The 23,614-nt window shown below is 27.5% G+C and overlaps 7 protein-coding genes across 7 annotated transcripts; 2 read left to right on the plus strand and 5 right to left on the minus strand.

Annotated features, from left to right (window-relative positions):
* Positions 1-11: 11 nt before the first annotated feature.
* Positions 12-680, minus strand: DICPUDRAFT_158446 (uncharacterized protein; the record flags this gene model as incomplete). Its single annotated transcript, XM_003293527.1, has 1 exon — positions 12-680. One exon carries the CDS (start codon positions 678-680, stop codon positions 12-14), a length of 669 nt encoding a protein of 222 aa, XP_003293575.1.
* Positions 681-2,374: 1,694 nt separating this feature from the next.
* DICPUDRAFT_84123 (uncharacterized protein) lies at positions 2,375-4,454 on the minus strand (the record flags this gene model as incomplete). The annotated part of the gene is made up of 2 exons (XM_003293528.1): positions 2,375-4,361; positions 4,444-4,454. 2 exons carry the CDS (start codon positions 4,452-4,454, stop codon positions 2,375-2,377), a joined length of 1,998 nt encoding a protein of 665 aa, XP_003293576.1.
* Positions 4,455-4,907: 453 nt separating this feature from the next.
* DICPUDRAFT_73532 (uncharacterized protein) lies at positions 4,908-5,398 on the minus strand (the record flags this gene model as incomplete). The annotated part of the gene is made up of 1 exon (XM_003293529.1): positions 4,908-5,398. One exon carries the CDS (start codon positions 5,395-5,397, stop codon positions 4,942-4,944), a length of 456 nt encoding a protein of 151 aa, XP_003293577.1. The 3' UTR covers positions 4,908-4,941.
* A 314-nt stretch (positions 5,399-5,712) lies between these two features.
* On the minus strand, positions 5,713-10,763 carry DICPUDRAFT_99698 (uncharacterized protein). The gene is made up of 3 exons (XM_003293530.1): positions 10,629-10,763; positions 9,432-10,310; positions 5,713-9,363 (listed from the first exon to the last, which is right to left on the minus strand). The coding sequence occupies exons 2-3, from the start codon at positions 10,212-10,214 to the stop codon at positions 5,839-5,841; spliced, it is 4,308 nt and encodes a 1,435-aa protein (XP_003293578.1). The 5' UTR covers positions 10,215-10,310; positions 10,629-10,763; the 3' UTR covers positions 5,713-5,838.
* A 1,362-nt stretch (positions 10,764-12,125) lies between these two features.
* Positions 12,126-19,250, minus strand: DICPUDRAFT_158449 (uncharacterized protein; the record flags this gene model as incomplete). The annotated part of the gene is made up of 2 exons (XM_003293531.1): positions 12,126-13,323; positions 13,411-19,250. The coding sequence occupies 2 exons, from the start codon at positions 19,248-19,250 to the stop codon at positions 12,126-12,128; spliced, it is 7,038 nt and encodes a 2,345-aa protein (XP_003293579.1).
* A 1,150-nt stretch (positions 19,251-20,400) lies between these two features.
* DICPUDRAFT_93076 (uncharacterized protein) lies at positions 20,401-20,946 on the plus strand. The gene has a single exon (XM_003293525.1). The coding sequence runs from the start codon at positions 20,438-20,440 to the stop codon at positions 20,891-20,893; it is 456 nt and encodes a 151-aa protein (XP_003293573.1). The 5' UTR covers positions 20,401-20,437; the 3' UTR covers positions 20,894-20,946.
* Positions 20,947-21,136: 190 nt separating this feature from the next.
* On the plus strand, positions 21,137-23,522 carry DICPUDRAFT_99701 (uncharacterized protein). The gene is made up of 2 exons (XM_003293526.1): positions 21,137-21,396; positions 21,471-23,522. The coding sequence occupies exons 1-2, from the start codon at positions 21,259-21,261 to the stop codon at positions 23,424-23,426; spliced, it is 2,094 nt and encodes a 697-aa protein (XP_003293574.1). The 5' UTR covers positions 21,137-21,258; the 3' UTR covers positions 23,427-23,522.
* The last annotated feature ends 92 nt before the right edge of the window (positions 23,523-23,614 follow it).

The following is a 23,614-nucleotide window of genomic DNA, read 5'->3' on the forward strand; positions in this document are numbered from 1 at the left end:
TATAACTATATTTACTTTGGGGTAACACCAACGAAAATCATAACCAAGAAGAACAAAAGCCAAAAACTATATAAAGACATTACAAATATATAATATCTTTTTAAACCATTTAACAATTCGATGTCATTAACGAAATCTTCTTTTGCTATATAATCTCTTAAATTGACTGGATAATCTTTATTCCATTTCCAAAAAAATTTATTTTTTTCTTCTTTTTTAATTATTACAACATTTTCAGTTTCTGGATATATAAATTTTATACCAAATATATAGTTTTTTTCATTATTATTTATAGGTATATTGTTATTATTGATATTATTTTCTGTATTATTATCGCTAATATTTATATTTGTAAAGGAGTTATTGCTATTTTCTGTAAAATTTATATTATTACTGAAACTATTTATATTTTCAATATCAGTATTGTTAACTTCAATACTGATATTATTTAATCTATTTATTATATTATTACTACTTCCAATTGAAGAGTCCAATTCATTACTAATTACCCCACTATCGTTTGAACCAATACTTGCTGTAATACTATTTAAAATATCTTTTTCTAAATCTTTATTTTCAAACCCCAGCATATCCAACTCTATACACTCTTCTTTTTTTTCATTATTATTTTTTTCTCTATTTTCATTGCCCTTTTGATTATTTGAATTATTGTTTTTCATTGTTTTTTTTATTTATTAGAATATATTATAGTTTTCTAAATTTAATTTTATATGAAAAACATTTATTGTTTTTTTTTTTTTATAATTATTTTTTTATGTGGTATTTTTTTTGAAATCTATTTAGATCAGCTGATTGATTGAAAATACTATTATTATAAAATAATAACCAATGATACTAAATATTGTTTTTGGTTAAATAAACTATTTTATTTATATATTTGAATGAATGTATGAATGAATAAATGAATATATTATATGTTTCTAAAAGTACAATAAAAAAAAAAAAAAAAAAAAAAATTAAACAAATTAATTTTAATTATAAAAAAAAAAAATAAAAAAAAATTTTAAAAAAAACAAATAAAAAAACCTTAAATACTTTGGGGGGGGTATGTGTGTTTTTGTGGGTCTACTATTTTTAATATTTTTTTTTTTTTGTATGTATGTTTAGGGGGTGTGTTAATTTATAAATTTTATATATGTTTTAATAAATATGGGAAGTTTTATTAAAAGTAGGTGGAGGTTAATAGTTTGAAAAAAAAAAAACATAAAAAAAATTTAAATCTTGGCTTTTTTTTAGATTGCTTGTTAAATTATTATTTTATAATTTGCGTCTATTGATAATTTTAATTATTTTTATTATTATTATTATTATTATTTAATAATTTGATTTAAAACATTATTTTCGAGATTCAAAATTAATAAATTATTTTATTATTATTTTTTTCAAAAAAAAAAAAATAATAAATATGAAAACAAACCAAAAAATAAATAAAAATAAAAATTAATAAATAATACAGAAACAAATATTAATATAACGTCAAAGTCTAAAAAACCTTATTATATTAATTAATATATTATTATTTTTCAAAAAATTTTAATCTCTCTACTGCGATCGAATAATAAAAAAAAATTAATAAATATTTTTTATGATAAAAAAAAAAAAATTTTTTTTTTTTTTTGCAAATTTTTTTTTTATATTTTATTATATTTTATAATTTTAAAAATTATTGGACCATTTTTTTTATAAAAATTTTATTATTAATAATTTTACACACATTTGTTAAAAATATATAATAATAAGAGAATAATTTTATTTTTATACTTCTCCTAATTTAATTTTGCTATATTAATAAATATTTAATTTGGGAAAGTACTAGGATGTCATGTAGAGATTACAGATAAATAAAAAAAAAATGCGAAAGTATATTTGTGGTTGAACAATCTGGATTATTTTTTTTTTCATGAACTTTGGATATATATTTTTATTTTATTTTCATCAACTATAAATGATCATTTTTTATCTCATTTATCTTTTTATTTAAAGTATTAAAACTCAATTTCTAATCTAAAAAATTGGATTATTGTTTTATTTTTTTATTTATTTTTTTATAAAGTTGTAAATAAAAAAAGAAATTTTTTTTTTTTTCCAATATTTTAATTGTTCTCTAATAGATTAACATATTTGTATAATTTTATAAAAATTTATTTAATAAAACATAAAAAAAAAAAGGTAATATTTATTGATAATGTTTTATAATACTTTTTTTTTATTTTGTTTTATTATTATTGGCCTTGTTGGAGCTTGGTTTTTGTAGTTGTAGTTGTGGCAGTGGCTATGACTGTGGTTGTTATTGTTGTTGTTACTGAATAAAGCTTTTATAATAAAGAGTTATTTAGTTTCTTCTAATATTGGTTTAGTTTTCACTTTGTTGTATAATACGAATTGAAAAATAACCTTTTTTTAAAGTTTTAAGTGATGACGGTAACCAATTGTTGGCATCACTATATATTAATGGGCCGGGTGTAACTACTAATTGTTCAAAACTACGACCGAATGTGAGTTTTTTTAGACTATTTGGTAATGAGCCGGGTTTAAATGCTTTGTTAAATTTTTTACCGAATGTGAGTGTTGTGAGACTATTTGGCAATGAGCCCGGTGTAAACACTTGGTTAAAATCATCACCGAATGTGAGTGTTATGAGACTATTTGGCAATGAGCCCGGTAGAATTACTTGGTTAAAATTACGACCGAATGTGAGTGTTGTGAGACTATTTGGTAATGAGCCCGGTAGAACTACTTGATTAAAACCACCACCGAATGTGAGTGTTGTAAGACTATTTGGTAATGTGCTAGGTGGAACTATTTGGTTAAAAAGATAACCGAATGTGAGTGTTATGAGACTATTTGGTAATGAGCCCAGTAGAACTACTTGATTAAAACAATAACCGAATGTGAGTGTTGTAAGACTATTTGGTAATGAGCCGGGTAGAATTTCTTGGTTAAAATAATAACCGAATGTGAGTGTTGTAAGATTATTAGGTAATAAACCCGGTAGAACTACTTCTTTAAAACTGTTACCGAAATTGAGTGTTGTGAGACTATTTGGTAATGATCCAGGTTTGATCACTTGGTTAAAATCCTCACCGAATGTGAGTGTTGTAAGACTATTTGGTAATGATCTTGGTTTGATCACTTGGTTAAAATTCTTACTGAATGTGAGTGTTTTGAGACTATTTGGTAATGAGCGGGGTTTAACTTTTTTGTTAAAATAATCACCGAATGTGAGTGTTGTGAGACTATTTGGTAGTGAGCCGGGTTTAACTACTTGGTTAAAACCATAACCGAATGTGAGTGTTGTGAGACTATTTGGTAGTGAGCCGGGTTTAAATTTTTGGTTAAAATAATGACCGAATGTGAGTGTTGTGAGACTATTTGGTAATGAGCCGGGTTTAACTGCTTGGTTAAAATTACAACCTAATGCGAGTGTTCTAAGACTATTTGGTAATAAACCTGGTTTAACTACTTGGTTAAAATCAAAACCGATTAAGAGTTTTGTGAGACTATTTGGTAATGAGCCCGGTAGAATTGCTTGGTCATAAAAATTGAATATGAGAGTTGTGAGACTATTTGGTAATGAGCCAGGTGTAACTACTTGGTTAAAGCAACGACCGAATGTGAGTGTTGTGAGGCCACTTGGTAATGAGCCCGGTAGAATTACTTGGCTAAAATAATCGCCGAATATGAGTGTTGTGAGACTATTTGGTAATGAACCTGGTGTAACCACTTGGTTAAAATAACTACCGAATTTGAGTGTTCTGAGACTATTTGGTAATGAGCCCGGTAGAATTACTTGGTTAAAAGTACCACTGAAAGTGAGTGTTGTGAGACTATTTGGTAATGAGCCGGGTAGAATTACTTGGTTAAAATTACCTCTAAATGTGAGTGCTGTGAGACTATTTGGTAATGAGCCAGGTGTAACTACTTGGTCAAAACAACCGCCCAATGTGAGTGTTGTGAGACTATTTGGTAATGAGCCAGATGTAACTACTTGGTTAAAACGACCGCCCAATGTGAGTGTTGTGAGATTATTTGGAAATAATCCCGGTAGAATTTCTTGGTTTAAATCATTGACTGTGAGTGTTGTGAGACTATTTGGTAATGAGCCAGGTGAAAGTAATTTTTTACTATAGAAAAATGATAAAACTGTCAAAAATGGTGGTAATTCATTTATATCTGGTAGTGTACCAATCCAATCTAGATTTGTTATATATGATTTATTTATAGACCAGTCATATAGGGATCTATCTTTAAAAAATCTCTCACCAAATATATTAAAAAATAAAATATGGTTTTGAATTTGTTTTCTTAAATATATATTATTCCAAACTTTAAAAAATAATCTATAATAAATAGTTAAAAAGAGAAAAAATCAATTTGTATGCTTTAATTTATTATTTATATTTATTATAGTATTGTCCTTACTTTTTTTCCATTTTTAAAAAAAATAAATAAATTAAATTATTATTAAACAAAAATAATTAAATTAAATAAAAATAAAAATGAAAAAAAAAAAAAATTAAAAATTTTTATTTTTTTTATTTTTCTTAATTATCGAAATAATTTTTTACCCTTTGAAATCTGATACTGAGTATGTCGAATGTCACAACTGGAGATCCAATAGAACTAGAAGGTATTTCAAAAAGTTTAAATAGATCTATTTATATATCCAATATTGGGCCAACCTTTTATTGAACATCTTCGTAGCCATGGATACGAAGGGAGCCACCACAATTTCAACACAATTTAATTCAATGTCGTAATGAAGACCTCTGATTTTCGAGTAATGTGATGGTCTACTATTTTCATTTAAAAGAATATCGATATGGTGAGTTTTCTAAATTAAATTTTTTTTATTTTATAAATATAAATATAAATAAATATATTATTTTATTTCTTTTTTTAGTTTTTATAAAAAATCAATTACATAAGGTAAACATTTTGAACATATAAGTGAGCAGCTTGGTCACCTTTGGCAACATATCCAAATGTGTAGCTTGAACCATTGGCAATACCATTTTGGTAGTTTGGTAAATCCATAACAGTGATACCATTGGAGAAAGTGCATTTGTCAACACCCCAGATTTGATTGGCATTTAATCTGACTGCTGATGCCATAACAAGATCTTTAATTGAAACACCTGAATGATTGATGATTTGGACTTGAACTTGAACGCTTGGACCTTCAGCACCATCAGTCCATCTGTTAACAACAGTTTGAACGATTTGGAGATCATTGCATTCATAAACACATCTGAAAACACCTTTGTCACAAATACATGAATGACCTGGTAAACAAGCGAAACGACCACATTGATAGTTTGCTGAAGCTGAGGCAATGGCTAATAAAGCAAGTAATAAAACAGCTAAGAATTTCATTTTTCTAAAATTAAGGTTTTTAATAATATTTATTAAATAATTAGTTTTTAATTGAAATGAATAAATAAATAAAAAAAACTCTTTTTATATGTTTTTTTTTATAATTCTTCCATGGAAGAATAATTAATTATTCCATCATCACCTATTTATTGTTTGCTATTTTAAAATAAAATTATTATAAATTAGTTAACTTGGATTGGGGTTGTTCTATGGCGTTTAATTTTTTTCAGATCTAAAACAAAAATTAGTTAATTAATAGATTTAATAAATTTTTTTTTAATTAAATATAAATAATGCAATAAATATATTTATATCCATTAAATAAAATTTTTTTTTTTTAAATTTTTTTTTTTATTTAAAAATTTTTAAATTATACTTTGTATTTATAATTTACTGTTATACTAAATATTGTTATTATTATTATTATTGTTATTGTTATATCTATTGTTGTTGTTGTTGTTGTTTTTGGTTATCCCAAAGTTGTAAAGTTTCAATAATATGTTTAATTGATTTTGATCTAACTTTTTGTACATCTTCCCATAAAACTTTTAATGGTATACCAACACTCCAAGCACAAGATAAAAAGTAACGACAGTTAGATTGTTGTTTTTCTTCAGTGGTAGCATTTTGTTGAATATGTTTTTTATCTACAGAGTTTGATTCGATAGCAGATAAAAGTTCTAAAAGGAATAAACCATCTTGAAGGAATTGATCTTTGAAGGATTGAATACTTTTTACTTTAAGTAAAATATCTGGATGAATCTTTGAGTTGGCCCATTTGAGTGCAGCAGATTGATTTGAGATTACAGAGTCGACAACTGTTTGTACACCAATATGTCTTCTAATTTGATTGAGAATAGCACGATTGGCACGAATATCACCATTTGCTAAATCAGTGCCTGCAATACCGGCTAAATTAAATTTAAGTTTATGACAGATTTCCATTGTATAATTACAGAGTTCGACCATTTTGAATACACTAGTTGGGTTGGTTCTAAATTTCTTTGGATCTAATGTACCTGCTGGTGTAACTTTTTCTAATACCTTTAAGAACAAATAACCACTCTTAAAGTCATCTAATAAATGTTTAACTTCACCCATATCTCCTGAAACACCTAATTCGTTAACCCATTTCAAAAGTTCACCATCATTATTACCTTGATCTTTTGATTTTTGTACTTGATCATCTAATTGTTCTACATCTAAACGGAATTGATAGGTTGGCAAGCATGGACATACTCTCATAATTTCGCAAACAAATAATTTATTTAATTGGCTATTTTCGGTTTCGACAATATCACGTGCACTCATCAATGGCATACATCCTAAAGCTTTGGACATTTCTATTACAATTTCGGCTCTCTTTTCCCAATCACTCTCTTTGAGGATTTCATCTTTACGGCTAATTTGTGGTGCAATAGCATGGAAGAGGTAAGCATAATTTTCACAATCTTCTACATCATCTGTAAAGTTATTAATTGAACGGTTGCTAGTTTTTCTAAGATGATGATTGAACCAACGTAACATAATCTTTTCTTTTTCTAATGCCATAAATGATGTTCTAGTTTCAGCTCTTAAAAGATGGAAGAGATTACGGTTCTTTGATGGATCAGCAGATTGAAGAAGACATGTTTCGACGATTGACCAAGTTAAATTATGAAGAGCAGTTGATGAAATATGTTCCATTTTTTCTGTGAATATTATATCTGGAATTTCAACACTACCAAGAGCCTTAGCGGCATTATAGGCTAACATTAAATTCTTTTTACAAAAACCTGTAGCTGCTGGTTGAATAACTTTTTCGTCGATAGTACCTGGATAAACTTTATTGACTAATTCACATAAAACACGACCACTTAAAAGAGTTGGTAAAAGTTCATATGGTGAATCTGCTAAACCTAAACCAGAGTTTGCTAAAATTTGTGAAATATATTTGGTGGCAAAAGTACGTTTTGAAACAACTTGAGTGTGGAATTCTTCTTCCCATTGACCACTACCAACTTCTTCGTACATTGTCAATAAAATATTCAAGTGGGTTTCAGAGTCATTTGATAATAATTGTTCGGTTGTGATGTTTGTTATACCTAAACTGTGAAGAGCACTTTGAATATATTCAGCTTTTTGGGCAGTTGATGATAAGGTTTGATAATGTTGGTAATCAAATTCTTGTGGTTCGAGTTTGAATAAGAGAGCAGCATACATATCTAAATTGGCCTCCATTGATTTTAAATTTTTTAATTGTACAAGTTCGACAGTGCTAGCACCAATCAATTGGTTACCTTGTAAAAGAGCAGCTCTGGAGAGTTCTAAACCACTAAGGCCGGTAGCATTGGCACCGCCAATAGTAGCAGTGGATGGTTGTAATACTCTTGATGATGGATTTGATGCACCAGCTTCAACACCAATAGTGCCATTAGAGGATGCTAAAAGTACAGCATTTGATGGTGAAATACCATTAGATGAGGATGACAATGATTCAAATTGTTGATTTTGTTGTCTGGATGATGATTGAAGGGATGGTGAGCTAATTCCACTGACAATATAGTTGGCCCATGATAATAAAAGATTCTCTGGTGATAAAGCAATAGCTTCAGAGAGTAATAATTTGAGTTGTGGAGTCTCGGCTGAAACGGCTTCTAAACGAGCTTGTAATGAACGAAGTCTCTTTGATGCTAATTGTTCTTTTTCTCTTTCTTCTTCCTCACGTTCGAACTCATCCATCATATCGATGTTATCCTCTTCTTCTTGTTGTCTCTTTCTTTCCTCCTCTTCTTCTTGTTCTTTCTTGATACGTTCTTCTTCCTCTTGTTGTTTAACTTTAGCCTCCTCCTCTTGTTTAATACGTTCTTCCTCTTGCTCTTTCTTGATACGTTCTTCCTCTTGTCTTACTCTTTCTTTTTCTTTTAATTCCAATTCGAATTTTAATCTAATTTCCTCTTGTTCTTTTTTGATACGTTCCTCCTCTTCTTTTCTAACTCTTTCTTTTTCTTTACGTTCTTCTTCTTCTTTACGTTCACGTTCTTCACGCTCGACACGAATACGCTCTTGACGTTCACGTTCAACACGCTCTTCCTCTTGACGTTCTAATTCTATACGTTTTTCCTCTTCTTTACGTTCTTTTTCAACACGTTCTTGTTCAACACGAATTCTTTCTTGCTCCTCTTTAATTCTCTCTTCTTCCTCTTTGATTTTTTTAGCAAGTTCAATTTTTTCTTGTTCTTGACGTTCTTGTTCCTCTTTAATCTTTTGAATACGTTCTTCTTGGTCCATTTCCATTTGAAGCATAAGCTCTTCGAGCTTTCTATCTTCTTCTAATTGATCTTGTAATTGTCTTTGCTTTTCTAATTCTAATTGTTGTTGTTTTGCAATAAACTCTTCTTGTTGTTTCTTTAAAAGATCTTGTTCTTCTTGGATCTTTCTAAGTTCCTCTTGTCTCTTTTCTTCAATTTTTTTACGTCTTTCTTCCTCCTCGATCATTAATCTAACAATTTCTTCTTCCTCTATACGTTTTCTTTCTTGTTCTTCACGTTCTTGTTGCTCTTGTTCAATACGGATACGTTCTTGACGTTCTTGTTCAGCACGAGCTAATTCTTGTTCGATAGCTTGACGCTCTTGTTCTTCTTTTTGTAAACGAACACGCTCTTGTTCTTCTCTTTCCATACGATCTCTCTTTTCCTTTTCTTGTCTTTGTTCTTCGATTCTTCTCTTTTGTTCCTCTTCTTCTTCGTCGAAATCACTGTCATCGTCATCATCTTCACCACGTACTCTCATTGATAATCTATTATTACCAATAGTAAGACCGCCTGGACCATCGCTGACCTTTTTAGAAGCAACTCCAAAGAAGTGAGTTTCATAAGCAAACATTCTTCGTGAAAAATCTAAAATCTCTACCCATTTTTTCATTTCATTGACATTTGAAGCCAACATTATAAAAGTTCTGGCTGGTGTAACAATTTCAAAACACATCTAATAAATAAATTTGTTAATATTTAAATCCTATTGTTTATTATCAAATATTTATAACTAATAATTACCTTTAAATATTTTGATGGTATATCGACAACTTCTCTTGCAGGTCTAACAGCTTGAACAGTTTTCATTAATATACAACCCATTTCACTGTTATCGGATTTTGATTTATAATAAATAAGTTTATTCTTTCTAAGAGAGTACCAACGTTTGTTCCAATTCTTCAAACCCTTCATTAAACCACCACCTCTCTTTCTCATCATAAAACCTTCGAAATATGGGACTTGAACACAAAGATTTAATTCACCTTTTGAAGTTCTGAGAAGATTGGTTGTACATTCACCTACATAGCCTTGTTCTCTAATGGTCATATCACCAGATAAAACTTCAACTTCGTAAACATTCATATTAATAAGTTGGTCTTCGTCGACAGCACTACTAATTGGAACTTGTGTTGAAACATGCTTGATAATATCGGAAACATTCATGGTATCGTCTACCATTAAAGTCTTGAATTGATTATCACCTTTTGCTACTTTGATTGGTCTATAACGTTTCTTAAACTCTACAAACTCCATCATTGGTGAGTCTTTTGATGTAAATAATAAATTTTCCTTTTCGTTTTCTCCTTCTAATCCATAGAAATCTAATGGGTAATCGTCTCTAAACCAAACACCATTTTGATCATCTTTTGGTGGTAAAAATAAACCATATTGCTCTGGATCGACCTCTAATTCTGCTGCTATAAACAATCTGGCTTCTTTAACTGTCTTCTTTGGATAAAATTGAAATTTTTTAAATACTTTTTTATCAACTAATCTAACTTTTAATGTAATTGAATCTGACATTTTGTTGTTCTTTTTGTTGTTGTTGTTGTTTCTTTTTTAAGTTTATTTTTAAAAACTTTAATTTTTATTAAAAATACAATTTATTTATAATTTTATCTATTTTTTAAAAAATAAAAGATAATTTGATAATAAAGTTAATATAAAAAAAAAAAAAAAGTTAGTTAAAGGTTTAAAAATTTTATTTTATTTTTTGTTTTGTTTTGTGCTTTGTGTTTTGTGTTATTTTGTTGTTGTTTTTTAAACTACTGTGTGGTTATTATTTATTTTTTTTTTATTTTTTTAAAAGATAGCCATTTGATTTGAAAATATCTTTGGTGTTATTATTAACTATTATTTATAATAAAAAATGGAATTTTAAACTAAAAATAACTATGATGTTATTGAGACATGTGTGAGATTTAGAATAAGATTTACTTTAATAAAAGATGTTCTTCCTCAAGACAAAAAAAAGAAAAAAGAAAAGATACAATAAAAGTATTATTAAAAATAATTAAAAGTTTTATTATAAATTATTACAGCTATTATTATTTTAAAATTATATTATATAATATTCTATTTTATATGTTATTTGTAAAACAAATAAATAATCAACTTAAACAAAAAGAAAAAAATAAAAATAATAAAAAAAAAAAAAAAAAAAAAAAAATATTTTTTAAAATTAATAATAAATTTAATTTCTATAGAGATGTAGTGGTTATTATTGTCAATTTTTCATTTAATATTAAAATGATGATGCTGATGAATTGTATTAATATTGTTTTATTTATTATTTTTATTTTTGAATAATGGGCGTATAAATATAGATATAATAGATACAAAATAATATATTATTGCTTGAATCACATAAACAACACATACATATACACACACATACACTTTAACACACACAAACAAAGAAATAAATTCTCACTTTCACCCCCCACACACACACATATGTGTTAAATATACAAATTTATATAAACTTTAAAGTACAAAGAATAATTTTATTATTTTAGCTAATTTATATGATTTATTATTTATTATTATGAAAATACGATTATAAACAAAAACAACCTAAAAATAAATTATTTACTATTTACTACTATTTAAATCTAAAAATATTAAGAGTGTGAATATAAAAAACTGATGATGAGTTTTGTATTTATGCATAATATTATGTGGGAAGAGTATCTTTTAATTATTTATTTTTTTTCCTGTATCATTATTACGAAAGTTGTTGATTATATGAATAATAATTTTATTTTAACAATTTAAAATCTTACCTTTTTTCTATTTTGATTTTTGATTTATTTAATATTAAAATGTAATATAGTATCTGTGTTTAAATTTTATTATGATATGATTATAAAGATTTCTAAAAAAAAAAAAAAAATGAATTTAGAAATTTAAAAAGTGTAATAATACAAATATTGAAAGGAGAGTGTTTCTCTTTCTTTTTCTTTTTTTTTTTAGGTTTGTTTATATTAACCTTTGACACATAGAAAAATAAAATAAAAAATAAAATAAAATATGAAAAAAAAATAAAAAAAAAAGAAAAAAATAAAATAAAAAAAAAAAAAAAAAAAAAAAAAAAAAGAAAAAAATAAATATCTTTTAACTGAAAAAAAAAAAAATAGTTTTTTTATTTTTTTTGAATATTTCTGCATGAATTTAGGGTTTTTTTTACTAAGCAATAAACAATGTTGAACCCACATTTCCTAAAATTTATAAATAAATATCTGAATATGTGGCAATCAAATTGAGTTGTGTAGACCATATTAAAAATATCTTTTTTTTTTTTTATGATGTATTTTAACAACATTTGGTTTTATTCAAATATTTGACTAATATATATTTTATTTATTTTATTTATTTATTTTATTTATTTATTTATTTTATTTAAATATGAATATTTGTTTTTTTTTTTTTTTTTTATTGTTGTGGGATACCTTTTTCTTCATCAACTTTTAAATTATTTTCTTGTTGTTGTTTTTGTTTTGAACTTATATTACTGTTATTATCGGTTTGTAATGATGATTCAATTTTTTCAATTTCTTCATCAATTTTATTTTTGTCATAATAAATTGATCTTCTAAGTCTGCTAAATTCTCTTGCCCAAGCTTCTGCAACAACAGACATATCTAAGACTGATTCTTCAGCTCTTTGACGAATTTTTTCATATTGAGATGGATTATTAAAGATATTTATAGCACGATGAATAGCTTGAACATAATCGGTATGTTTGTGGGCTTCAAAGGTGAAACCATTACCTTGTTCTGTTTGGGTATTGTATTCAAAGACGGTATCTTTAAGACCACCGGTTTTGAATGCAATTACAGGGGTACCAGCAACAAAATATTCTTGTTGGACTACACCACTTGGTTCAAAAAGAGATGGCATTAAACCAAAATCTGAACCCAAGTTTACTAATGGACCATCTGAAAAGAATGCATCAGGATCTGCCCAAAATGATTGTGGATATTGTTTGCAAAGGGCTTGCATACTCCATGCACAAGAGCTTGCATATGGATCTTTCATATTTGCCATACCACCAACTAAAATTTGAATTTTACCTTGATAGTGTTGAATGAGTTCTCTAACAGCATTTAAAATTAAATGAACACCTTTTTGAAGAACAATTCTACCTACAAATGAAAGAACTGGAATGGATTTATCTGCATTGTTAAAGTATTTCTTTTGAAGCTCAGCTTTGGCACTCCAATGATCGGCTGAGACTTTACGCATAGCTTCTTTTCTTTCTTTAACCCTAATACCATTTGAATGTGCAAATGCCTCTGGGAAACGATGTAATAAATTTGCAAGATGACTTGTACGAAGTAAATCATAAAGATAAGATTTTGAAACTGTACCCCAATTATTACATGTTAATAATGCACATCTGGATGCATTTAAACATAATTGATGAGAATATGGATCTACAATTAAATCTCTATGTAAATGATGAATCCAGCTAAGATCGTCACCGCTATCTGGATAAATTCTTCCTTGATATGCTTCTTCTAAATTATGTACTAAATGGAAAAAGGTTGTGCCATTAAATGTTGTACCAAATGCACCTGATTTTGCATAACCTGGAACTAAACCTGTAAACCAATCATTTGTAACAACACTATCATATTTTAAAATAATAGGAATTTTAATATTAGTATTAATATACAAACTATTAATATTTTTTTATAAAAAAATTAAAACTTACACAGATGGTAAAATTCTTAATTGACATAGTAATTCCAATGAAGCTTTTGCAAATAATATAATTGTTTTCAATTGGTGAATTGGCGAGCCAGAGTTATAAGGAGTTGGGAAATATTCAAAATGATGTAAGAAATGTAAATGAATACCCTTATCCATACCTTCATGTACACCAACTTCAACACGATCTGGACCAACATATGTTAAAACATTTCTTTTCCAAGTGATACCTTCTTCTTTTTCTAAATAACCAGTTCTACCACCTTTACCATAATTATAGTATGGAGAAATGATATGAATCTCGCAACCTAATAATTGAAGACTTCTTGTGAGTTCATCTAACATGACACCAACACCACCAACTGTAGAGAAACGACCAATTTCAGGTGTAATAAATACTATTGGACCTAAAATATTATGTTGAAGAATTTCTTTGCTAATCTTTGGAATCTTTGGTATACTTTGGTTCTTTGATAAAACTTGTAAATATGAAATGATTTTATAGCCTTCAAAAGTACGAGTTAAATGGTATAATACACTTTGAACGAAACTACTGAATGTTTTTTCGGTATTACCAGAGAGGTTTGATAATATATTTTCTAAACATTTACCAAATTCATGGACACCAGCTGATAAACTATTTTTAATTAATGAGTAAATTAAATTATGGTTTGGATCTACATTGTCAGCTAATAATTGTTTAAGACGTGTCATTGAATGTTCGTATAGTACACGAGTTGCAGCTGGTGAGCTAACTTGATGATAAACACCCCAACAAATTGATGAGAAGCCTGGAGCTACTACAAAATGTTTTTCATAAAGTAATTCATTTAATGATAAGTACTGTGGTGGATTACTTGGATTAATAAGATCGACCATTCTATAAATTGTATCTGGCTCATTACAAATCTTGGCCAATGGACTGCAATCTACGTAAAATTCAGTATCAGTATTATCGAAATTGATAGCAATTATTACCACTTCATTACCAGAGAAACGAGCAAAGCCAAATACACGATCACTCCAGCCATTTTGATTGTAACATAGTAATGGAATCATACCACCACGACGGAGTAAGGTGTGGTTTCTACGAAGAGTAGCACGATGTTGATAGTGACCACGAATTTGTGGATATTGTAATTGATATGGTGTTGATGACATACCAACTTTAACACGACCTGTTGAAATATCTACTGCATAATACCAACCACTTTGTTCACCAATATAGGTGATTGGAATTTCTGGTAAAAAGTAAAGCATATCGACTGCCACCCAAGCACCAGCATTGTAAACTTGAAGTGGATATGGTGAATGATGGGTTGAGGATGGGAAAAGAATAATAGAGTTTTGTGGATAAGTTGACATACGCATTTCATAGTAGTCGTAAAGGGCTTTAACAGTTTGTCGTTGTCTAAGGTCAAATACAATACCATCTTTGCTGATACCCTTATCAAATACAGAGGCCAATGCTTTTGGAATAGCTGATGAGTATGGAACCAAGCCTGAAATAATTGAATGTAATTCTCTTTCCCAAAATACTTCAGCCAAGAATATAAATTGTGGGAAACGATTCCAAATTTCTCTAGTAATTTTAATAAAGAATGGGTTTGGGTAAAATGGAGTTGAATGTTTTGGTAATGGTGGAGTGGTTCCCCAGTAACCAAAATTTTTACCTTCTTCTGATGGACGCATAACAATTTCACCTTCAAAAATTTGTTGATTTGTATAATGTGGTAAATCGTCACTATCTAATCTATAAAGTTCATCAAGATTTGATCTAAATAATAATGGACAGGTGTGAGCACTATCAATACGGACACCATCTACACCCCTTTCACCCCAAAGTAATGTCTCTTGAACAAACATATCCCATACTGAAAGTTTACGCATATTCATTGATACACAATCATTCCAATTAAATTCAACTGAATCGGTACCTTCAAGACGACACAATTGACCATTGTTATCAAGTGTATGACAAACAACACCCTTATATTTTCTATGAGCAGCTTTAGATGAAAGACGGGTAGTTGAATCGATTACAATTTTAATGCCTAATTGTTTTGCTTTTGATACTAATTGGTTAAATAGTGGTATACCACCCAATAAACGATTTGGTAAGTCTCTATCAGTTGGGCACAATGGTTGGTTTGATTGTAATTTCTCCAATAAGCCCATAACATAAAGTGTAGTAATACCTTCTTGTTGGTATTGGGATAAACTATCGATTAAGTTTTGAATTGTACCTTTTTTGACCATTTCTCCTTTATGTGGATCCCATACGGAATCTTGTAAATCTACCCAAACTTCATGCATTGTTTCCTCTCTAAGCTTTGGATGAACAATAAATCTACCTTGAATTAATTCATTTTGAATTGTTGTGCTTGAAGCAGTCGAGCTTGATGAGCTTGATAGATTTGAGGTTTGTGTTGGTGTATTCAATTTTAATTTGTATTGGTTAAAGTCGAATGATTTAAATTCGCCATTTGGTAATAATTCAACAATTTTCCAATCATAATACCCAGCTCTATAGAACGATGGTAGCTCTATATAAATTTTATTACCATCAACTTTTGGTTTATGCTTATTAAGAATAGTTGAAATAGTTGAATTGCTGTCAAATTGATTTTGTTGACGTTTTTTAGTTGCATCGGTAGAAGCGGAAACACTAAAGGCTAGATTTGTCAATCTTTGGTTTGGTGGTTGGACAGTTAAAATATGAATTCTCTTCAATACATCCTCTGGTAACTGATTTTCTAATTCTATTTCAACTTTGAAAGCATCACCAATAACTCTGATAACTGGTTTTAATGGCTCTTCAAATTGCCAATCGTGACCATCGTAAATAACATTTAATAAACGAACTGATGCCTGTCTAATATCATCAATAGTATGGCCCATTAAACCAACTAAAAGCTTTTCTAAATATTTGAGAGATGATTGATGTTGAATGGCTGTTAAATATAAAATATCACTTTCGATTTGTTTCATTATTTTTGATAATTCGGCTTGTTCTTGTTGAGAATTTAATTGTAGTGGAATTGGTAAACCTTTGCTTGTGACATTGGAGGAAAGTGGTGTTGATGGGTTTGGGGGTGAAGGTGGAAATTGTCTTCTTAAATTTACTATTCTGTTTTGGAATGCATTATATTTCTTTAAATCCCAAAGATGAGAGTTGAATTTGGATAAAAATGAATTGAATTGTTTACTGATATCATAGTAGTATTGAATATTTATAGATTTAATCCAATAGTTGTATATTGGCTCTACCCAGTCGGCGATTTTGGATTTAATAATATCTAAAAGTTTCTTTTGGATTAAATAAACCAATGTGCATTCTAAATAATGATCTAATCTACCACCTGATTTTTCTGATAATAAAAGCTTTCTAATTTCTAAAGAAATATCCTCATTAGATTCACTGATGGTTGCTTGACAATCAGAGTTCCAATAAACTGTAATGTCTAACCATTCTGGAAGTGTTAGATCAGAGAAACCAACAATTGGTTTAGATAATGATTTAACTGTATTATCTAAATTTGCTTTATTATTTGTAGAGTTATTAGCATTATTTGAACCACTATTGTTTGCTGTTGATGATTGTGAAGCAGTCGATGAAATTTGTGATGTGGCTTTGAATGATGATGAGGCTGGTACAATAGTATCAATAGCAGGTACACTTGGAGATGGTGATGATGAGAAAATTGGTTGTGGTATACTACCAGGAGTCATTTGCTGTTGTTGTTGTTGTTGTTGTTGTTGTTGTTGTGGAATTAAAATTGAACCAGAGTTTTGTAATTGTTGTGTTTGTGATTGTGGATTTAATTCAATATTTGGTGGATAGCTCATTGGACCTCTAGAAAAGCCTCCTGATGTTGATAATGGGTTATTTGGAACAATAACATTTGGGTTACTCATAGTATTAGTCATCAAATATGGTTGGTTGGATGGAGATGGTGAAATTTCAAAACCGGTTTGAATATTTTGTTGTTGAGAGCCTGGAATTTGAATTCCAACATTATTAGATGATGACGAGGATGTTGATAATGGAATAGCATCACATCCAGGTGGAGCTCTTGATGAGGCACTGGTAGAGAAAAATGATTCAGTAAGTCTCTGTGGAGGCATACCACTTGATGAAGGAACGTCAAATGGTGAGGTTGAGAAACCAGCTCTATTACTAGCCGAGGATGAAAAGTTTGGAACACCAAATGAACCAGAAAGGGGGTTTGAGGATGGAGGTGAAAAAAGACTACTTGATGGCTGTTGAATATTCATTGGAATTGAGTTTGAAGGAGGTGAAATAAATATTGGGTTACTGTTTGGTGTAGAGGATAAAATACTATTGTTTGTATTTAATGAAGATGGGTTTGATGGTATTCTAGCATTACTAAACTCTGAGCCATCTGGAAGCAAAATTGGATCAGTTTCATATGATGATGGTAGTTTATTAATATTTGGGTTGTATGGTTGTTGATAGTTTGTTGCAGAAGTTGGTGGTTGTAATTGATGTTGTGGGTTATTATTAACATCTACACTAAATCCTCTAACTTGGTCAATTTTATTTGAACGCTCTGCTAAATCTTTAAGGGCTGGAGGGGCATCACGATTATTACCAGACATCAAAGCAGACAATGAGAAGTTTGAATTTGAGCCTTTGCTGCCACTGGATGTTGAACTTTGGCCACCATTTAAAGCACTTGTTAACAATGACTTTCCCAAATTTGGTGAGGTTGTAATTGGTTGTTTTTGAGGCTTTTCATTGCTACTAGAATTTGTTTTGGATTTTTGCTCATCTTGGTCAGCTGATTGGCCACCAATACCATGATTGGATGGTGAAGAGTAAGGTGGAGTGGTTGGTGTAGATCTTGTTGATTGTACTTCACTTAATTGGAGATCATCGACTTTAGAGGGTTTAGCAACAGTAGCATTTTCATCATGGCTAGAGGATAATGATTTTAAAGAGCCAGAGGACAAACTAGCATTTGACGATTTACCATATTTTGAATCTTTCATTTGATTTACAAGGATATGTGAAGCAGTTAACTGAGATGACGCGAAAACATTACCAATCTTTTTAAGCAGGTTTTGATAGAGACCACTTTGAATGATAGCTTGGTGAATCTTGAGAATAATACTGGCCCAATGAATTTTAAAACTGTTATAGTTTTTAATAATACTACTTTGTTCATCTAAAACAGAACGTGGTGATGGGGTTGGACCGAAAATTGAGTTATTATGATGGCTTGAATAGCCTTCAAACTCTATATCGCAATTGGCTTGCTCACCTTCTAAATCTTCTTTATAGCTATTTAGAATATCATTAACAATTGAATCTTTCGATAAAACTGTTGGGAAGTCAAAATCTATATAGTTATTTTCAAACTCTTTAATATTTGGTATTTGCTTTGTTATAATTTTATTGATTGTTTCGTTAATTAAATTGATTTTATTTTCATATTCAACTGTAAATGGTGTTGTAGTTGTAGCAACGGGTGATGTTGTCGAGTTTGTTGTGGTGGTTGTAGCAGTGTTATTTGTTGGTGATGTTGTTGTTGAAGATGAGGATGAAGACCCTGATGGTATATTTGGTGATGTTGGTGAGTTTTGTGAAATTGATTTCAAAGTAATGATTTGATCCAACAATGCCATTGAAATTGGTATCTTTACAGAATTTAATTTATTTTCAACATTTTTCTTTTCTTTTTCTTTTTCTTTTTCTTTTTGTAGTTGTTGTTTTTGTTGATTCTCTTCTGATAATTTTGATGATGTTAAATTAATATAATCATTATCATTATCATCAGAGATAATTAATTGTTGAACTAATTCTTCTATGTTTTGCATTGTTCTTTTTTTTTTTTATAGATAAAATAAATTATTAAATTATTTTATTTTATAAAAAAAAAAAAATTACAATAGTAATTACTAAATAAAAAAAAAAATAAAAAAATTAATATTTTTATTTTCTTTACTACACCCCACACCAACACACACTTTATAAATAAAATCCAAATTGAACAAACAATGAATTTAACTAAAGAATCTTACTTTTTTTTTTTTTTTTCTATCTGTAAGTATCTTAGAGAGAAAAAATTGGTGTATAAAAAAAAAAAAAAAAAAAAAGGTGGGTTCCCAGTTTTTTTTATAACAAATTAAAAAATTTAATTAAAAAAAAAAAAAAAGAAAAAAAAAAAAATACTCCGATGATTGTGGGGGAAACCAAAAAAAAATAATTTTTATTATTTTATTTTAAAAAAAAAATAAAATAAAAGAAACAAACTTTTGTATTAATTTGGTTGTTGTCTTTTGAAAAACTATAACTTATTTTTAAAACTTTTATAGTTCATATTATATATTTATAAAGATATAACTTGGAAAAAAAAAAAAAACTTATTTGTTCAAATTATTAAAAAAAATTTAAAAAAAAAAATTTTAAAATTTTTTATAAAAAAGATTTTTTTTGTTAAAAAAAAAAAAAAATTAACAGAAATGGTTTTTCAAATAGATGAAAAACCATTCTTTTAGAAAATAATTATGATAAGAATCTTTGTTGCTATAAATTAAAAGAAAATAATATATAAGAAAACCATGTTTAAATTTTTCTAACTAACTCATTGTTTATTTTTATTTTTTAAACTATAGTTTTAACAACAATGTTTAAAATAAATAAAAATAAATAAATAAATAAATAAATAAATAAATAAATAAATAAATAAATAAATAAAAAATAAAAATAAAAATAAAAATAAAAAATAAAAAATAAATGTAAAAAAAATAATTAAAGATCTGTAATTAATTAATTAATTATAATTGTTTTTGTGCAACCCACATAAACAACAAAAAAAACCCCATTATTATTAATTTATAATAATGGCACAAAATAAAAAATGGTGATGAAATAATTAAAATTGTAATTAAATAACAATTATAAGAATATTAGAAAGAAACAGTATAAATAGAACTGAAAATTTGTTTATTTTCATTCATTCCAATTAAAAACAATTTATTTAAAAAACTAAAAACCAGAAATAATGAAATTCTTAGCTGTTTTATTACTTGCTTTATTAGCCATTGCCTCAGCTTCAGCAAACTATCAATGTGGTCGTTTCGCTTGTTTACCAGGTCATTCATGTATTTGTGACAAAGGTGTTTTCAGATGTGTTTATGAATGCAATGATCTCCAAATCGTTCAAACTGTTGTTAACAGATGGACTGATGGTGCTGAAGGTCCAAGCGTTCAAGTTCAAGTCCAAATCATCAATCATTCAGGTGTTTCAATTAAAGATCTTGTTATGGCATCAGCAGTCAGATTAAATGCCAATCAAATCTGGGGTGTTGACAAATGTACTTTCTCCAATGGTATCACTGTTATGGATTTACCAAACTACCAAAATGGTATTGCCAATGGTTCAAGCTACACATTTGGATATGTTGCCAAAGGTGACCAAGCTGCTCACTTATATGTTCAAAATGTTTACCTTATGTAAATGATTTTTAAAAACTAAAAAAAGAAATAAATAAAATTAATATTTATAACCCCTACACCATTGAACATAAATTTATTTATAAATTGCGCCAGGGGGTTTCATAAAAATATATAAATTTGTTAATTTTAATTTTAATTTATTTTTATTTTTAATTTTTATTTATTTTATTTTTTTATTTTTTAAAATTTTTATTTTTTTTTTTTGAAAATTTTTTTTATTTTTTTTATATATCAAACGAATGTACACACACTTAAAATAACAGTAATAATATCCTTAGATTTATATTATATTTTTTAAATTACATATATGGGTGTGAATCAATTCAACCAATACAGCACACTAAATAAATAAAAGGAACAATAAGAATGGATGTACCATTAATAAGAGTCAACGATGTTTGTTTATTAGTTTTAACATTTTTAAAAGATGAAAGATTTAAAGAAACTCATGAAGTATTTTCAAAAGAATGCCATGGTTATATTAAAAGTCTTTTAAAATCGCAGGTTGGTATTAATTATCAAAATTATTTATATATATCAATTAACACATATCAATGTATATTAATTTTTATTAAAAGACAAAAGCAGTTAAATCTTTGACTTCAATTTTAAACGAATATATATTGTTAAAAGAGGAAAAAAAAAAAAGAGATTCATTTTTAAATTCAGTTTCATTAAATTCAAAACTATCAGTATCAGATCCATTTTATGATAAAATATTAACATCATTAGGATCAATATTTAATATAATCGACGATTATTCAACTTATAAAACTATATTATCGAAAGATGTTTCAAATACAACTTCAAATGATGATCCAATTTCTAATGTATTTTCAGGGTATAAACGAAGAAAAACTGAGAGAATAGAAAACAATACTATTATAAAAACAGAAAATAATATTAATCAAACAACTACAACCAAAACATCAACAGGTAGTAATTTCAATAGAACCAATAGTTCAGGAATTATAAATAGTAGTAAAATCAATAACAATGTTAATAATAATAATAATAACAATTTTAATATCAATAACAGCAAAAACTTAAATAGTAACATAAATAATATGACAGTTAAAAATAGTTTTGATATAGGTAGTTCTGGACCAATAGTATCAAATACAGTTTCAAATAAACCAACTAACTATACACCATTAATACCCTCAACCAATAGTAGTGTCACACCAATAACATCATCAACTACTATAAGTGGTTCTCAAGGTAATTTTACACCACAAAAGACTCAAGAAGGTTTGAATAAAAGAAAAAGTTCTACCCCAAAGAAACTATCGACATCACCAAATAATATGACACATTTGACTACTCAACCATTTACAAGTATTAATAGTATCAATAATAATGGTAATGGTTTTACTCAAATAACAAGCTCATCAGTTTTGGGTGGTAATACAAATGGAAATTTAATAAATATTTTTAATAGTAGTGATGGTAATAATATAAATAATTCTATTAATAACTCTATTAATAACAACAATAACAGTACTGTAAATAACAATATAAACAATAATAATAGTTATAATAGTATGAATATGAATAATAATATAAATAACATGAATAATAATAATTTTAACAATGGTATCAATGTTGATTTCTCTTTATTAGATGAGAAGAATTTTGAAGAAATGTTAAACAATCCAAATATTGCACAAAAATTAGCAGAACTAATCAATACCCAGCTAAATGATAATACCACCACAACCAATAACTCAAATATATTAACAAGTTTACCGTCAGCTCAAACAACACCAATGGTTGGGGGAGCAACAAACAGCACAAATACCTTTTTATCACCAGAATTTAATAATCCTATAAATAATGATTGGGGGAACAGTAATCCTATGGAATATGAGGTTTTAGACTATATACCAACAACTGATTTAAGTCAAATTAATGTAGATACTATTCTAGATTCTATGGAGGATGATTTTGCAATTTTTTTAGGAAAATCTGACAATGTTTTAGAAAACCAAGATTTAAATAGTGGTAGCATTGAAGGTATTCTCGGAGATAACAGGTCACCATTTTCAATATCACCAACAAATCCCAAAAAAAAACAATTTAATAATTTAAGTAATAATAATAATTTATATACAAACAATACCAGTGGAAATTTAATTGATAATATTATTAGTAATGTAAATAAATCCAATAATAATATTAACAATAGTAATAATTTTAATAATAATAATTTTAATAATAATAATAATAATAATAATAATAATAATATTAATAATATTAACAACAATAATAATAATAATAATAATAATAATAATAATAATAATAATAATAATAATAATAATAATAATAGTATTAATAATAATATAAATAAAAATAATAATAATATAAACAATAATGTCAATGTAAATAAAGATCAAACAAATACTCAAGAGTTAGATAGCATTAAAAATAGCAAAGAAAAGAAAGAATGTGATCAAGATAAAATAGAAATGATAGAAGAGGTAGATAGTGGATCAATTTCTTTCAACTTTAAATTATCATTAAATTTTTGTTAAAGAAAAATCGATTGTCTTAACAACCAAAAGAGATTAGAAAGTTTCCATTGTAAAATATTTAATAAATTTAATAAATAATAGATAATATTAAAATACAAAGATTGATTTTATTGTTGTTTTGGTTTTATTTTATTTTATTTTATTTTAATTACAATATTTATTATGAAGGGGCGATGAGATTAAAAACC

Source organism: Dictyostelium purpureum (genome assembly GCF_000190715.1).
Source record: "Dictyostelium purpureum unplaced genomic scaffold DICPUscaffold_441, whole genome shotgun sequence".
Taxonomy (NCBI): domain Eukaryota; phylum Evosea; class Eumycetozoa; order Dictyosteliales; family Dictyosteliaceae; genus Dictyostelium; species Dictyostelium purpureum.